Source organism: Equus quagga, chromosome 1 (assembly GCF_021613505.1).
Source record: "Equus quagga isolate Etosha38 chromosome 1, UCLA_HA_Equagga_1.0, whole genome shotgun sequence".
Classification (NCBI taxonomy): Eukaryota; Metazoa; Chordata; class Mammalia; order Perissodactyla; family Equidae; genus Equus; species Equus quagga.
This window is the reverse complement of record NC_060267.1, coordinates 180,746,634-180,764,211: the sequence shown is the minus strand read 5'-3', so window position 1 is coordinate 180,764,211 and position 17,578 is coordinate 180,746,634. Positions and strand designations below refer to the sequence as shown.

The 17,578-nt window shown below is 38.8% G+C and overlaps 1 protein-coding gene across 4 annotated transcripts in view; it reads left to right on the top strand.

The window, feature by feature from the left end:
- Positions 1-17,578, top strand: part of CP (ceruloplasmin) — a 59,916-nt gene that overhangs the window by 17,167 nt on the left and 25,171 nt on the right. For all 4 annotated transcript variants that reach the window (XM_046684862.1, XM_046684887.1, XM_046684881.1 and 1 more), the window contains 5 exons: positions 1,173-1,312; positions 2,987-3,139; positions 4,410-4,621; positions 15,594-15,744; positions 17,060-17,272. In XM_046684862.1, coding sequence (XP_046540818.1) covers positions 1,173-1,312; positions 2,987-3,139; positions 4,410-4,621; positions 15,594-15,744; positions 17,060-17,272 — 869 coding nt within the window. The remainder of the gene's footprint in view (positions 1-1,172; positions 1,313-2,986; positions 3,140-4,409; positions 4,622-15,593; positions 15,745-17,059; positions 17,273-17,578) is intronic.

Genomic DNA, 17,578 nt, shown 5'->3' with positions numbered 1-17,578 from the left:
CATCTGGATGCAATGACACCCAAAGCTGTATCTCCAGCCCAGAAGGCTCTTATAAATTGCTGATTTGCACTTCAGACTGCTTAATGGACGTCACACTTGGATGAGGCCCCTCCAAATCAATGTGTCCAAATCTGAACCCATTGTCTTCCCCACAGATCTGAGTTTCCTCCTCTCTGTGAATGGATCACCATCCACCCATTGATCAAGCCCAAAGCCTGAGCACCATCCCTGACTCCCTTCCTCCCTTCCTCCTTCACCAGTCCCTCCTTCTCTCCTCAAGTTCTGCCTCATTGTGTCCTAAATATCTCTGAAAGTTGTTTACTTCTCTCCATCCTCTTTCCCAATTCTTCCGAAGTCATCACCGCCTCTCCCTGAGATTTTAAAAGCAGCCTCCTGACTGGGCTCCCTACTGCAGTCTTGCAGAGTCCAACACATTCTCCGGGCAGCCGCCTCAGAGATCCTGAGAAAACACTAATCCTGAAAGCTTAAATCTTCCCCGAACCCCAGGAGAAATGCTCCATAACACCCTGTGCTTATTACAGGTTATTATTTTGATCGGTTCGTAGTCTGTCTTCTCTGACTGACGTAAAGTTCCTGTGGACAGGGACAGCTTCAGCTTGCTTATGGTTATGTCATCAGCACAAAGCAGGGTTCCTGGCAAAGACCAGGTGTTCAATACACTTGTCAAATGGAAGAAGAAGTGAATGGGGTGGGCTTGGCAAGTCGAATGCCTTTCTGAGATTTTATTTCTTCATTTGTCAAATGGGGAGAATAATACCAACTTTGTTGCGTTGTCACGTGAGTTTTGAATAATAAACGAAAGTTCCTGAGCAACTGGCTGGTGCTAATACACAATAAACAGTAGCCGCTGTATTTTTAAATAGTTCACAGTTTGTTAAAAAGATTCTATTGGGGAACAATTTACTAACTGTTGGGTTGACACAGGCCCTCTTGAAATTTTTTCACTTCTCTTGAAAAAGTGCAACCTCTCCTCAGAATTCTCTGCTCCTTCCCCGACCATCATGCTGGGAAGTGAAGGGCCCGTACTTCCTGCTTCTGTGTGAGGATTGGTAAATCATGGGTAGAATTCTGTGAGCACTGGCCAGAATCGCTCTCTTCGATTGGCATCCTACGTGAATACATGCTTTCACTGCCACCTCTTCTTTTGGCAGTGATTCAGAGGTGTTTTTTGAACAAGGTGCTACAAGAATTGGAGGCTCTTACAAAAAGCTGGTTTATCGTGAGTACACAGATGCCTCCTTCAGGAATCGAAAGGAGAGAGGCCCTGAGGAGGAACATCTTGGCATCCTGGGTGAGTCCGTGTAGAATATATATGACTACTGTACTCCCGCTGGGGTACACCAACCTCAGAAAGAACAGAAACTTCCGAACCCGCAGTGTGATTCCTACATATAAACCAGGGTCGGGGAAGATCAATCAACAAAGTACAGCAGCTGATTACTTTTCCGAATGTAAATTACTGATAGTAAGCCTTCATCGTTAAAGGCCACGCTGACTTCAAAGGATGATTTTTTTTCCCTCAAAGAGATAAGGGGAATTGTGTGTTTATGTGACTTTGTTTAGACAGACAACGAAGCTGTTAGCCTCTGCTCTTAGCTGAAGTTACGTTCCCTTAGAAATAAAGTCCAGGCCACTCCGGAGACAGGCAGGGTCCGTCTGGGAGCCTTTTGCAGACTGCCCTCAGGCAAAGCCCGGAGACCCCTTCTTGCTCAGGGACTTGGGCTGAGTAGCACGTGGGTGGGTGCAGACCGTCCTCGCTCTTCGCCTGTTAACTGTGTGACCTTCGAAAGGGCTCCACTTTCTGCGCCTATTCCCTTTCTATAAAATGGGAACGATAAAACAGTCCTTGCTTCATACAGTTGTAAGGATTAAATGAGTTAATACACATAAACACTCAGAAGAGCACGTAGGAAGCTCTCAATAAACACCATTTTATGTATTGTAGAAAATATCTATGTACTATATATCTATGTTTTTATTCTATATTTGGTAATAATATTAATTTTGGTGATGAAAAATCCACAGCAGTGTTACTCTTCACATCCAAGACAATTTAGTTTACCTATCCCCTTTGGGTGGTCAAGGTTCATAGCACCCCCTGACTCTTGGGACAAATAACATTGTGTAGCCAACAGAAGGCTAGGTGAGGAGAGTGTTGTAGACCCCCGAAATAGTTCTTTTTAGATGTAGAAAGCTTGTGAACTGACTTGGGTACAAATGGTAAATTTCATTAACCTGAAGCTGAATCAAAAGCCGTGCTCATCTCTTCCAGCCTCGCCATGTCAAACTGATAATGACTTTTTAAAAAGTCAAGCTTTCCAACTGCCACACATAAGCATGTTGCTCCCAGTGGTTCTTGCCAAAGGACAAGCCAAAGAAACAAGTGTCTTGTGAATTCTGCATGCTACATACCAAGGGAATGTGGGGGACTGGAATTGGCCCCCCCAAGATATGTCTCTTTGGCATGAGGATTATTTTGGGCTGGTTACTTTTAAAAACTGCAGACAGGAAAGAAACTCTGAAAAGTAGAATTTACTTACCCTTTGATAAGAGACATTTACATTTGCAAAGGAGATATCCATCTGTAAAGGTGTCTCAACCTCTGTACCGAGAGGAAGAGGGGATGAACTTATCTCTAGAAACTCTTATCATTGCTGCATAATAACCTTACCCTGTTTACTGTGCTTTTCTGGTAATCTCCCATAAATGACTTCCCCCACCCCCAACATCCTCCTTTGCCTTAGCTGAGGGTGGTATTTAAGGGGAGAGCTTCCTCCATTTTGGTGAGTTTCTCAGTTTTCCTGAGCCTCTCCCATGTATACATGTTATAAAGCTTTGTTTAATTTTCTCCTGTTATTCTGTCTTACGTGAATTTAATTTGATGTCCGGCCAGAAGGACCCAGAACAGGTAGAGGAAATGTCTTCCTCTTCTACAGGAGAATAATAATTGTCTCTTTGTCCCTAGGTCCTGTCATTTGGGCAGAGGTGGGAGACACCATCAGAGTCACCTTCCATAACAAAGGAGCACATCCCCTCAGTATTGAGCCGATCGGAGTGAGGTTCAGCAAGAGCAACGAGGGCACATACTATGAGTCACAGTACAAGCATCCGAGAGGAAGTGAGTACAGCACTCTGTAACCAAACACCTGTGTCTAATGACCCTCTGTGCTGGTACCGCCGGGAAAACTGTCCTGCGAAACTGAGGGCAGGAACTTCCGAGGAACCCGCTTGTGTATCATTCTCGGGCATCACCAGGAAGCAAGCAAACCTCTTCTCCTACCATTTCCAACCGATTTATGGAATTTTGTCCTGCTTTTGTTGGATGATGATTGACAACGTTAGTGGTAACTTATTTGGATTTTATCAATTATACATTTCTAGAGTATTATTTGGGTGATTTTTAAATTTGAAAAATGTTCTCACAGTTATAAGAAGATTAGATGCTTATTTTAGAATATTCAAAAAATATTAAAAAGTATAGCCGAAAATATTATCCATAGTTCTATAGACAACCACTATTATATTTTTATATAATTCCTTCACTCTTTCATCTGTGCACATTTATATGTGGTTGAGATAGTAGTGTATAAATGTAATTTTAGTTACAATTTTGTACCCAGAGGTTGTTTTCTTAGCACTATAAGCATTTTATAAATATAATTTCAATGATACAAAATATATTCCATTATGTGGACGTATTTAGATATTTTTATAAGTCAAGGCTGACCAGTGAAGACTAGTGGCTTTGCCACCCTTCCAGTATAACTGTGGGCAAGTTAGTCAATCTTTCTGGCTTCAGTTTCCTCAAGTATAATATTGGGAGATTTGAACAGGATCATCTGCTAGGTTCCTTTCAGTTCTAAAATTATTTTCAGTTCAGTTTTATTCAATAGAAAATTTATTGATTACCCCCTATTTCCAAGTGTTATTCCAGCTGGTGGAAATATAGAAACAATGCTCACTTTCGATAAGGTTAAGTTCTGTTTGAGGAGGAAATATGCACAATGTAAAGTGAACGGTGCTAGTGACATTCTCAGGGGCTGTGAGGGCACAAAGAGGGGCACTGTCTTAGTCCATTCGGGCTGCTATAACTAAATACCACAGACTGGGTGGCTTATAAACAATAGAAATTTATTTCTCACAGTTCTGGAGGCTGGAAGTCCAAGATCAGAGTGTCGGCATGGCTGGGTGACGGCCCTCTCTGGGTCTCAGATTTGTTGTTGCGCCCTCATAGTCTGTGACCTAAGACAAGAGCACAAGTAGGATTACATCCTAGTTCATTACAAAGAACTCAGGAGTGGGTTACCTAGACTAAACCCAGTCTGCTTTGTGGCTCAATGGCCACGTTAGAAAGCATACTAATCTCTCCAATATGACCTTTCTCACAGGTGTGCCTCCTCCTTCAGCCCGTGTGGAACCCAAAGAAACATTCACCTATGAATGGACTGTCCCCAAAGAAGTGGGACCCACTTACAAAGACCCTGTCTGTCTATCTAAGATGTATTATTCTGCTGTGGATCCCACCAAAGATATATTCACTGGGCTTATCGGGCCAATGAAAATATGCAAAGAAGGAAGTTTACAAGCAAATGGGAAACAGGTAAGGCCAATCAGGGAAAATGGAAATGATTTCCCAATCTCTTTGAATTATCATTATCTTAAGGGAAATTCTCGATTTTGAGGCTGTAAGGATTCTACACATAATGTTTTTTGTAAATTTTTCTCTGATTTATTAGATCTTATTGTGCAGAGTTTCCCTGGCTAAGGTGATTGTTCCAAGATAAGTTGAAAACAGGTTCCCTTGGAATCCAAGGTTTTTGTAATACAATTAGACTTCAACACACATATTTTAAAAATCACCTGTTAATGATAAATGTTACTCAGTATTCACTGAGGAAAATATTGCTTAAAATATTTTGGGGGGCCAGTCCTGGTGGCCTAGTGGTTAAATTTGGCACACTCGCAGCCCAGGTTTGGTTCCCACTGTTACCTGCCATACTGTGCTGGGGACCCACACACTAAAAAATACAGGAAGATTGGCACAGGATATTAGCTCAGGGAAAATCTTCCTCTGCAAAAAAAAAAAGAAAGAAAGAAATTTGGGGGGGGGGATCTGTGAAAATGATCCTTTGACTAGAAATAAAAATACCTAACCCCATCATTATTTTTATCTCTAAAATATATATTTTAATATGAATTTTTAAAATATAAGGAATCTTTCTAAAAATACCTCAATACAATTATCATCCCTTAAAATAATCATCATAATAATTCCTTAACATCAATCAATGTTCACATTTCACCAATTGCCTTTCAGTTGTTTCAAGTTTGTTGTTTGAATCAGCACCCAATTATTTACACACATTACAGTCAGTAGATATGTTTCTCAGGATTATTCTCTTGCATTTTTTCTGCTGCTAGTCATTTATCCTGTGGAAATTTCCCATGCCTGGCCTGGAACGTTTGCCTTCCTGTGGTGTCATTTAGCATGTTTCTCTCTCTCCCTCTGTTTCTTATAAACCAGTGCTTAGATATTTGGTCTGCACCAGGCTCGGGTTAGACTTTTCTTTTTGGTGAGACTACTTCATGAGTGGTGCTGCTGCTTCTAGCAGAGAGTGTGTAATGTGTAATCGTGTCTCAGTTGAGGATGTTGTTGGCCATTGGTAAGCATTTCCTCAATTCTTAAACTAACTGGGGGCTGCATAATAGTAGCATTCTGATTCCATCATTCCTTCTTTGTTTATTAGCTAATCTATTTCTATAAACAGAACCTTCCTTTAATGCACTGTTTGGTTACCCTGAGATTCGTATTATATAAGAAGGGAATGACGAATGCTTGATTCTTTCCCTTTCTTTACAAGTTTTCAAGTTAATAGTTCTCGAGCATACTTCAAAGATTCTTAATAATTTCTTTGTAAGTCCTATCGTGAACTCATGGATTTAAGCCTATTTGGTGTATTTCAATTCATTGCCATCTTTCTTACTGATGCTCAGAGTATCCTATTTTTTTGCCCCTGGGGGACTTGTTCAGATTGCCTCCTTCATTTTTACATGAATTTAGTAGTCTGAAACTTCTTAGGTTCCTATTGCACATTTTCTGAGCCTGACCTGTGTTCAGCCATTTCTCCCAAAAAGCCCTGGTCTTTTCAGTGAGAAATTATTTTTATAACCACAATCTGGGCACTAGGAGTGTCATGACTATTGGATTAATCATTGTTTCTAGGCCTTTTCAGAGGGCAGAACTGGAAAAAAATTATTTTAAGATAAAATTCATCGTGAGTTCATACTGATACTTTCTATTCAAATTCAGGTCTACGGATTTTGTTTGTTTGTTTTTTACTTAACCTCATTAATTTTACACCTTTCTCTCCCTTCAACTGCAGTGAAAAATCTTAGTTCTCAGTGATGCCAACATAAATGTTTACTCAATTCATCCCACACTATACACACATGTCTCAGAATCACTGTTACAACATGACAGCTGATGATATAATGACTGACAACAGGTCAAAGTTTGTTTGTAGCCCTTTTTGTTGACCTTTAGGTCAATCCCATGAGGGATGTTCAGTCAAATTACGGAGTTGAAGTTATTTGGAAGAGTTCCTATCTGTTTGCTCTTGCCACCCACCAGATGCACTGGTTTATTTAGTTCATTTTACTTCTATATATTTTTAGGGATTGCTTTTAAAACTGTAATATTATTTTATTATTGTGTAAAATATTTACCTGGTTCCAACATCAACTCTACAAAAAGAGATATATTCAAAGAAGTCTAGTTTCCATCCTCTCTCCCCTCTCACTGTTCCCTTGCTACAGGTAACTCTTTTTTTTACTTCATAGTTTATTTTTTTTTGCTTTTTTATTATTATTTTTATTGAATTTACTCTTTTAGAGCACTTTAAGGTTGACAGCAAAATTGAGGATAAGGTACAGAGATTTCCCATATACCCCCTGCCCCCAACACGCACAGCCTCCCCCAATATCAACATCCTGGACAGAGTGGTACATTTGTTACAATTGATGAACCTACATTGACACAACATAATCACCCAAAGCCCATAGTTTACATTAGGGTTCACGCTTAGGGTTTTTACATTCTATGGTGTGGACAAGCGTATAATGACATGTATCCATCATCATGGGTCATACAAAGTATTTTCACTGCCCTGATAAACGCTCTGTGCTTCACCTGTTGCTCCCTTCCCCCAACTCCTGGCAACCACTGGTCTTTTCACTCCCTCCCTAGTTTTGCCTTCTCCAGAATGTCATATAGTTGGAATCACATTGGCTTTTTTTTTTTTTCTTCCCAGATTGGCTTCTTTTACTTAGTAATACACATTTAAGTTTCTTCCGAGTCTTTTCATGGCTTGATAGCTCATTTCTTTTTAGTGCTGAATAACATTCCATTGTCTGGATGGACTACAGTTTATTTATCCGTTCACCTACTGAAGAACATATTGATTGCTTCCGAGTTTTATCAATTATGAACAAAGCTGCTATAAATATCCACGTGCAGCGTTGTTTTTGTGTACACATACGTTTCATCTCCGTTGGGTAGATTTTAAGGAGCCCAATTGCTGGATTTTATGATAAGAGTATGTTCAGTTTTGTAAGAGACCACCAAACTGTCTTTGTAAGTGGCTATACCATTTCGCATTCCCACAAGCAATGAATGAGAGTCCCGTTGTTCCACATCTGCACCAACATTTGGTGATGTCAGTGTTTCAGATTTTGCCTATTTTAATAGGTGTATACCGATATCTCATTGTTGTTTTAATTTGCATCTCCCTAGTGACATGTGATGTGGAGCATCTTTTCATATGCTTGTTTGCCATCTGTATATCTTCTTTGGTGAGGTGTCTGTTAAGGTCTTTTGTCTCTTTCTTAATTAGGTTGTTTGTTTTCTTAATGTTGAGCTTTAAAGAGTTCTTTGTGTATTTTGGATAACAGTTTTTATCAGATGTCTTTTGCAAATATTTTCTCCTAGTATGTGGCTTGTCATTGTCTTGACATTATCTTTCACAGAGCAGAAGGTTTAATTTTAATGAAGTCCAGCTTATCAACTATTTCTTTCATGGATCATGCCTTTGGTGTTGTATCTAATAAGTTACTGCCATATCCAAGGTCATCTAGATTTTCTCCTATGTTATCTTCTTGGAGTTTTATGATTTTGCATTTTCCATTTAGGTCTGTGATGCATTTTGAGTTAATTTTTGTGAAGAGCATAAGGTCTGTGTCTAGATTCATTTTCTGCAGGTGGATGTCTAGTTGTTACAGCACCGTTTGTTGAAAAGACTATCTTTGCTTCATTGTATTGCCTTTGCTCCTTCGTCAGAAATTAGTTGACTCTGTGTACATAAGTCTATTTCTGGGCTCTCTATTCTTTCCATTGATCTATTGGTCTATTCTTTCACCAATATCACATTGTCTCGATTACTGTAGCTTTATTGCAAATTTTGAAATTGGGAAGTGTCAGTACTCCAACTTTATTCTCCTTCAATCTTGTCTTGGCTATTCTGGGTCTTTTGCCTCTCCACATAAACGTTAGAATCAGTTTGTTGATATCCACAAATAATTTGCTGCAAGTTTGGTTGGGATTGGATGGAACCTATAGATCAAGTTGGGAAGAACTGACAGCTTAGCCATATTGAGTGTTCTTAGCCATGAACATGGAATATCTTTTTATTTAGTTAGTTCTTCTTTGATTTTATTCCCCAGAGTTTTGTATTTTTCCTCATGTAGATATTGTACATATTTTGTTAGATTTATACCTAAGCATTTCATTTGGGGGGATGCTAATGCAAATGGTATGGTTTTTTGTTTGTTTTGGTTTGTTTTTTTTTGAGGAAGATTAGCCCTGAGCTAACATCTGCTGCCAATCCTCCTCTTTTGCTGAGGAAGACTGGCCCTGAGCTAACATCCATGCCCATCTTCCTCCACTTTATATGTGTATATAAAAGTATATCCACTTTATACGTGGGACGCCTGCTACAGCATGGATTGCCAAGAGGTGCCATGTCTGCACCCGGGATCCAAACCAGTGAACCCCAGGCCACCGAAGCAAAATGTGCACACTTAACCGCTGCCCCACCGGGCTGGCCCCTATGGTATTGTTTTAAATTTAAAATTCCACTTGTTCATTGCTGGTATATAGAAAAGTGATTGACTTTTGCATATTGTATCCTGCAATCTTGCTATAATTGCTTATTAGTTCCAAGAGTTTCTTTGTTAATCCTTTCAGATTTTCTGCATAGATGATCATGTCATCTGTGAACAAAGACAGTTTTGTTTCTTTCTTCTCAACCTGTTATGTCTTTTACTTTCTGTTGTTGTCTTATTGCATTAGCTAGAACTTCCAGTATGATGCTGAAAAGGTGTGGTGAAAAGGGACACCCTTGTCATGTACCTAATTTTAGTGGGAAAGTTCTGGTTTCTCACCATTAAGTATGTTCGTCGTAGCTTTTTGTAGGTATTCTTTAACGAGTTGAAGAAGTTCCCACTATTCCTAGTTTACTGAGAGTTTTATCATGAATGAATGTTGGATTTTATCAAATGCTTTTTCTGCATCCATTGATATGAGCAAGTGATTTTTCTTCCTTAGTCTATTGATCTGATGGGTTACATTAACTGATTTTCAAATGTTGAACCAGCCTTGCATACCTGGGATAAATCCCACTTGATCATGGTGCACAATTATTTTTATACATTGTTGGATTTGACTTGCTCATATTTTGTTGGGTATTTTACATCTATGTTCATTAGAGATATTGATCTGTAGTTTTCTTTTCTTGTAATGTCTTTGTCTGGTTTTGGTATTAGAGTAATACTGGCCTCATAGAGTGAGTTAAGCATTTCCTCTGCTTCTATCCTCTGAAAGAGATTGCAGAGAATTGGTGTAATTTCTTCCTTAACTGTTTGATTGAATTCACCAATGAACCCACCTGAGCCTGGTGTGTTCTGTTTTAGAAGGTTATTAGTTATCGATTCACTTTCTTTAGTAGATATAGGCCTATTCAGGTAGATTGTCTCTTCTTGTGTGAGTTTTGGGAAAGCGTGTCTTTCAAGGAATTGATCCATTTTATCCAGGTTATCAAAGTTATGGCCATAGAGTTGTTCATAGTAGTCCTTTATTATTCTTTTTATGCCCATAGGATCTGTAGTGATGACCCAACTTTCATTTCTGATGTTAGTAATTTGTGTTCTCTCTTTTTTTCTTAGCCTGGCTAGAGGCTTCTTGATTTTATTAATCTTTTCAAAGAATCAGCTTTTGGTTTTATTCCTTTTTATTCTATTGATTTTGTGTTTTCAATGTCATTGATTTCTGCTCTAATTCTTATTCTTTTGTTTTTTAAATAAACAAATATGTATGTGTGTGTATTCACATCTTCGTGATTTTTTCACACAATAATAATCTGTAAGTCCCTCCATGGTAATATATGGAGATATTCCTCATTCCTTTTTACAGTAGATTTTACCCCATCTTGTAGACATTAACCCATTATGTCGACATACTACAGTTTATACAACCAATCCACTGCTTGACGAGTGTTTGGCTTGTTTCCAGTCTTTGCTTTTACAAACAAAATACAATAGGTAGCCTTGTTCATATGTCTCTGTATTTTTGCCACATACCTTTGGGATACATTCCTAGAAGTGGTGTGACTGGGAAAAGGATAAATACGTATGTAATTTTGCTAGATATTTCCAAATTCCTTTGCACAGGAATTGTGCTGTTTTGTATTCCCACCAGGTATTTGTGAGATTATCTGTTTTTCCACAGCCTCAGTACAAAGTATATTGTTAAATCTGGAGATTTTTTTTACCAATCTGATAGGACACAAACAGTATCTCTGTAATTTTGATTTGTATTTCTCTTACTATTAATAGTTGAGCCACTTTTCAAGTGGTTAATAACCATTTTCACTTCTTTTATGTGAAATGTTCATTCTGTAGCCCATTTTTCTATAAGGTTATTTTTCTTCACCGATTAAGAAGCTCTTTATGTATTAGAGGTAGAAATCCTTTGTCTTAGATAATAGTTGTAAATTTTTCTTCCTAGTTTGTAATTTGCCTTTATACTTTGCTTATAGATGTTGTTGCTTGCCAGGTAAAATTTTGATTTTTGTTATCTTTTCTTTATTGTTTATAGATTTTGAGTCGTAGTTAAGACAGTTTTCCCAATGCCAGGTTATAAAGGAATTCACCCATACTGCCTTCTAGTACTTGGATGGTTTTATTTTTCACACTTACATCTCTGTTCCATGTACAGTTCCATGTACACCTCTGTTCCTGGTGTACAGTTGAGGAATGGATCACATTTATCTTTTTCTATATGGCTGTCTACTTAACTCAACACCATTTATTAAAAAGTCAAAATTTTACCCATTGATTTAAATGCTGCCTTTATCCTATGCTAAAATTTTCATACACAATTGGGTCTATTTCTTGATTTTCTATCATATTCCATTGGTCTCTGTTCAGGCACCAATACCATTCTATTTTAATTATAGAACCTTTATAATATGTTTTAATGACTAGTAGCCATACCTCATTTTACATTTTTAAATCATTTTAATGGCTATTTTTGCTTCCTTATTCTTTCTAATGAACCTTATAAAAACTTATCTGGCTCCAGAAAAAAAGCCTGTTAGTGTTTTATTGGGATTGCTCAAATATACAAATTAACTTAGGAAGAACAAACAACAGTATAAAGTTGAGTCTCCCTACACAATAACATATATCTTTCCTTTGTTCAAGTCTACTTCTGTGTTTTTCAAGAGTATTTTATAGTCTCCCTTATATAGGTTTGGGATATTTTTTGTCAAGTTTATGCCTAGATACTTTATTTTTATTTGGCTATTGTAAGTGGTAAGGCCATCAATTAAAAATTTTAAATACATAACTGAGAAAAAATGGTCTTCTGCCTTTGGGTTCCCATTCTTTGATCTTGTGCTTACCTTGGGAAGAAGTAAAAGGAGACCAATGTTTACTGAACTCCCTCCAGGCACTCTCACACATATTACTTCACTTAATCTCCACAGCGACCCAAAAGGCTAAGTATTGTTTTCCCCATTTTTGCAAAGGAGGAACTGATAATCAGTGAGTTGAGATTTAAAATGTGTTTTATCCTCCACATATTTCATTGTCTCTATTTTGCAAATGAAGGAATCACAACACAGGAAGTTCTACAGAAGGCATTAAAAGTCCTCATCCTGGCTTTTTCACTTATAGCCACGTGGCTTCAGATTGGGAAGAATGTTCAGAATAGTGTCAAATAGTGCCTTGTTTTGTGTCTGATCTTAATGAGAACATCTCTATTATTTTACCACTAAGTGAGACATTGGCTACTAGTTGGTATTTTTTATTCTATTTCTAGTTTACTGAGAATGTTTTTCCATTTGAAAAACAAATTACTTGAGCTGCTTAAAAAGCATTGTGTGCTAGGCACAAAATTCGTCGATAAATAGGACAGGTCAGCTCTCTGCTCTAACGGGGTTACAGTCTAGAGCGTAGGGTGACGAAGGGGCAGGGGGCATGGGGGAGGCAAGGAGAAGGGCTGAGCGAACACAATAAACGAAAATAAGTAACTTCAGAAAGTGACAAGTGGTTTAAACAAACAAAACAGGGTAACGTGAGAGTGAAGAGAAACCCTAGTTTAGGTAAGGCGGAGGTAATATTTGAGGTGAGATCTAAATTTCAAGGAAGGAGCCTTCAAAGACGTGGGGGGAAAACAAAGGCATCAGCTAGTGCCAGAATGTCAAATTTTATAAAAATTTCTTTTTAGATTTCATTGAAATTATTATATAGCTTTTCTCCTTTGACTATAAGCGTGACTTTATTATCCAAAACCACATTAAGGATTTCCTAATATTGAATGATCCTTGGGGTTTTTTCAATATATTTCTGTGTTGAATTTGATAGTGTTTTATTTAGAATTTCTCATCTAAGCTATAAGTGATATTCGTTTAGATTTTGTGTGTTTTTCAGGTATTATATTATGGTTATACTATCTTCATTAAATGAATTGGGAAGATTTACAAGTTTTTAATACTTTGGAACAGTTTAAATAGATAGGAATCATCTGCTCCTTAGAGATTTGAAAGAACTTGCCTATAAAGTTATTTTGACTGCGTGGCTTTTAAAAAGAAGTGGTCAGTTTTGTTGTTTATGTTTTAATCATTAGTTTTATTTCACCCATGGATATTGGTCTATTCTGGTGACTCCTTCTTAGTCAACTGATCACATTTATTGTACATAATGGCCTTAATTTTTTTTCTCTCTCATATATCTGGTTATTTCCTTTCTCATTCTTAATATGACATATTTGGGTTCTCACTCAATTTTTTTTTTAAAGACTGGCACCTGAGCTAACATCTGTTGCTAACAATCTGAGCTAACATCTGAGCTAACAATCTTTTTTTTTTTCTTCTTCTTCTCCCCCAAGACTCCAAGTACATAGTTGTATATTTTTAGTTGTGGGTCCTTCTAGTTGTGGCATGTGGAATGCCGCTTCAGCATGGTCTGATGAGGGGTGCCATGTCTGCGCCCAGGATCCAAACTGGCCACCAAAGCGGAGCGCACAAACTTAACTACTCGACCAGGGGGCCGGCCCCTCGCTCAGTTTCTTAATTAGATTTGCTAGAGGTTTGTGTATTTCATTGATCTTTTCAAAGAATACATTTTTAGGTTTAGCCTTCTTAATTTGTATTCTAATTTATTAAACACTTCCGTTTTTGTCTTTTTTAATTCCTTTCCCCTTTCTTCATTTTATTTTTCTAAAATTTTCAGATATTTACAAGACTAATTTTTATTTGGTTTTGCTTAAAATAAAACCCATTTCAGACTCTCAGTTTATAAATTTAGTTACATTCCATACTATGACTTGTAGTGTTCTGGTGGATATTACTTACTAAATACTTAGTAATTCATTTGTTTCCTCTTTGATCTAAAAGTTATCTGGATCAAATATGATCTTTTTAATTTCGCTAAATTTTTGTCCTTTTATTAGTAATTTTTAGTTTTGTTGCATTATGATCAGAAAATGTGACCTGTAAACTTTTCACTGAAGTTTTCTCTGTAGATCAGCATATAAGTGATTGTAGCAGTCCCTTGCTGGAATGCATACAGATCTGAACATGTCTTTTTTGTTGTTCTTTGCCTGGAATAGAATTTTTATAGCATAATCTTTTCCCCTCAAAACCGTTAATGCTACTCCATCTTCCTCTGACAGTTATTGTACTAGAGAAGTCCAATTTGTGGTTTTAAAATGGATTATTGCAGAAATTTGTCTCTCTCAAATTCCAATTTTTTCCAGAGCATTTTTAGATATAGGTCTCTATTACTAATTTTGCTTGGTTTTCAGTGAAGCTTTCGAATCTGAATATTCCAGTCTTTTCCCTTTATGGTGAACATTTCCACTATTATTGATTATCACTATGCCTTCCTCTTTTATAACTTCTCTAAAATCCTTATTATGTGTCTACTTTTTGTTTGTGTGTTTTTGTTTTGTTTGTTTTGCTTTAGTGAGGAAGATTGTCCCTGAGCTAACTTCTGTGCCAATCTTCCTCTATTTTTCACGTGAGATGCTGCCACAGTACGGCTTGACAAGCAGCGTGTAGGTCTACACCCAGGATCCAAACCCACAAACCCTGGGCTGCCGAAGTGGAGCATGCAAACGTAACCACTATGCCACTGGGCCGGCCCTCTACAAACAGTTTTTTAATCTTGAATCTTTTCTTCTGACTTATGGGAGCTTTCTTAAGATCATCTCCATCATTGATTCCATTTTCTGCAGGATCTAACCTTCAGGTCTCTGTTTTAGTTGGATTTTTAAAATTTGATAATCATGCTTTTCATCTGAAAAATTGATCTCAGGAAAAAGACATGCAGTAACCTCTAAAGCGTTCTCTTCTTTGAGAGAGTAACTTGTTCTCAGCGGCTCATATGCGTTGATTCCTTGGACTGATTGCCTTCGTCTGGATTCCTGAATCATCTCACAGACCACATCTCACAGACCACATTTCTGCTTCCCTGTTTTTCACCAGCGGCAGGGAGAGGAGGAGTGAGAATGTTTGCCCAAACGGCTGGCGACTGTGAATGCCTGTCCTGGTTCACTTGGCAGGCTGTTTCTTTAGTTAAGATGACTCCTCCCTCTGTCTGCATCCACTTGCTCTGCCTTCCAGGCATTCTTTGAGTTCTCACGACTGTAGACAGCTCTTTCCCTGATTTCGTGCACAGGCACACATTCCCCCCTATTTTAACAATTGATTTTGGTGGGTTCAGTCAGTACGGGCGGAGCTGCAGAAAGGTAGAGAGAGGAGAGTCAGAACTGTTAAATGCAGAGAGAGGCTTAGATTATTGTGTTGAACTGAAAATCCACTACACAGATACTGATGACAACTCTGGTGGTCAACTGGAGTATTTCGTGAGCCCAGTTCATAAAGAGAAATGGAAATTTATGTTCTTATCCTTCCTTGAGTGTGTTTGTGCACAAGTAGTATTGTGTGCATGTAAGTCTTTCTGCTGTATTTATTTATTCTGTCTTCACCTCATTGTTCTTGTTTGCTTTCCAGAAAGATGTAGACAAGGAGTTCTATTTGTTCCCCACAGTTTTTGATGAGAACGAGAGTTTACTTCTGGATGATAATATTCGAATGTTTACAACCGCACCTGACCAGGTGGACAAGGAAGACGCGGACTTTCAGGAATCTAATAAGATGCACTGTAAGTACTGCATCATCCACCAACAGCAGGTCATTTCAGTGCTGCACTCGTAATGCTTCTAATTAAACCAAAATGCTAATAGCTTTGCCCATCAACTTTCAACAAATGATTAAATACAATAGTGCTCTGAGGGTAATATCATTGATTATCTAATGTATCAATTACTCCTCATTTCACTTAATTCAGAATAATAAAACATACAAAATATGTCAATTAGATGCATGGTCCTTAAAATGTGGTCCCTGGATGAGCAGCCTCAGAATCACCCAGGGCCTTGTTAGAAATGCACATTTTTGGGCCCGGACCCTGACCTGCTGGATCAGAAACATTGGGTTGGAGCCAGCCACTGCCATTTAACACACCCTCCAGGTCATTCTGACACATGCTTCAGTCTGAGAACTACTGGGTCGGATGCTTCTCTCATCTGTGGCTTAACAATGACAGGCTCGTTTCACTCTTCATTAGGAAGAAAGATCTGATCTCTGCTGTCAGTGAACTTCAATGACTTCCACCCTTGACTACCCTTCAGAATCCCCTGGAAAACTATTCCAACTATTTTTAAAATGCTCAGGACAACCTCCAGAGAGTTTTATTTAATTGGAACCTAGCATCAGATATACTTTTGAGCTCCCAGTGTCATTCTAGACGCAGTCAGGGTTTAGAGACAGTGAGCTAATTGTTCAAAACGCCCACACCACTAATGGACAACGTATGAAAACCATTGTGGCCAGAAGAAAAAAATGTAAAGTTGTGTTACAAACTGATGTTGCTTTTTTAGTTGGATTGATACGAGTTGCACTACCCACACTCCTTAAAATATTCCTTTTGATCCTGCCTTTTTGCATTTTGGAGGAGTCAAGGATATTATCTGTTGGAAATAGCAGTGACAGAAAACTTTCTGTGTAGAGTCTTACCTGTGATTCAAGATGAATCAGAATTTCCCAGCTAGAGCGACACACACATCCCCCGTCTAAAGCGCCCAGAAAAAGCTCTTATTAATTCTACATGTGGGTGTCCACACATGCCCTCTGAGGGAGCTGAGAAGTGGCTGACGGGAAGCAGCGTGAGCCCCCCAGGCTGCAGCACTGCACCAACCCAGCTTTCAGCTCTGCGGCTCCCAGCTGGGCCGCTCTGGACATGCTGGGGACAGCAAGGAGTGGCAGGGACACTCCTGACACACGGAGGGGCGGGGTGGGCCTGAACGGGTCTTTTAACAATTAAATAAACACAGTTGGCTCTGGAACATCTGGGAGGTTGTCATGTAGTAGGATCCAAGATAATCCACTTTCAAGATGTTATGTTCCAACTTTCACAGCCATGAACGGATTCATGTACGGGAATCAGCCTGGTCTCAACATGTGCCAAGGAGATTCGGTCGTGTGGTACTTATTCAGCGCTGGAAATGAGGCCGACATACATGGGATTTACTTCTCAGGAAACACGTACCTGTCAAGAGGAGAAAGGAGAGACACGGCAAACCTCTTCCCTCAGACAACGCTCACACTCTCCATGCAGCCTGACACTGAAGGTGTATTTCCGTAGTCAAGACCAGTCCCTGCTAGATCAATTCCTGTGCTTTCTGTCTAAAATCCTGTTGGGTGACAAGCTCATCCTTTCCCCAGGCCTCCCAAGTGCCCTTCCTTCCCTGGGAAGAGCAAGTCTGTCTGGGCCACCACCAGCTAAGGATACGCCAGACAGGTCCCCTTCCTGTCTGTTGGGGGAAGGGGAGGGAAGGACAAGAAAGGCTGGACTCTGGTTGCTTCCATTTCCACATTGTAGAACCCTCGGGACATTCTCCTTTTAAGTTATGGTCCCTTTAAAGATAGCTGGTAAA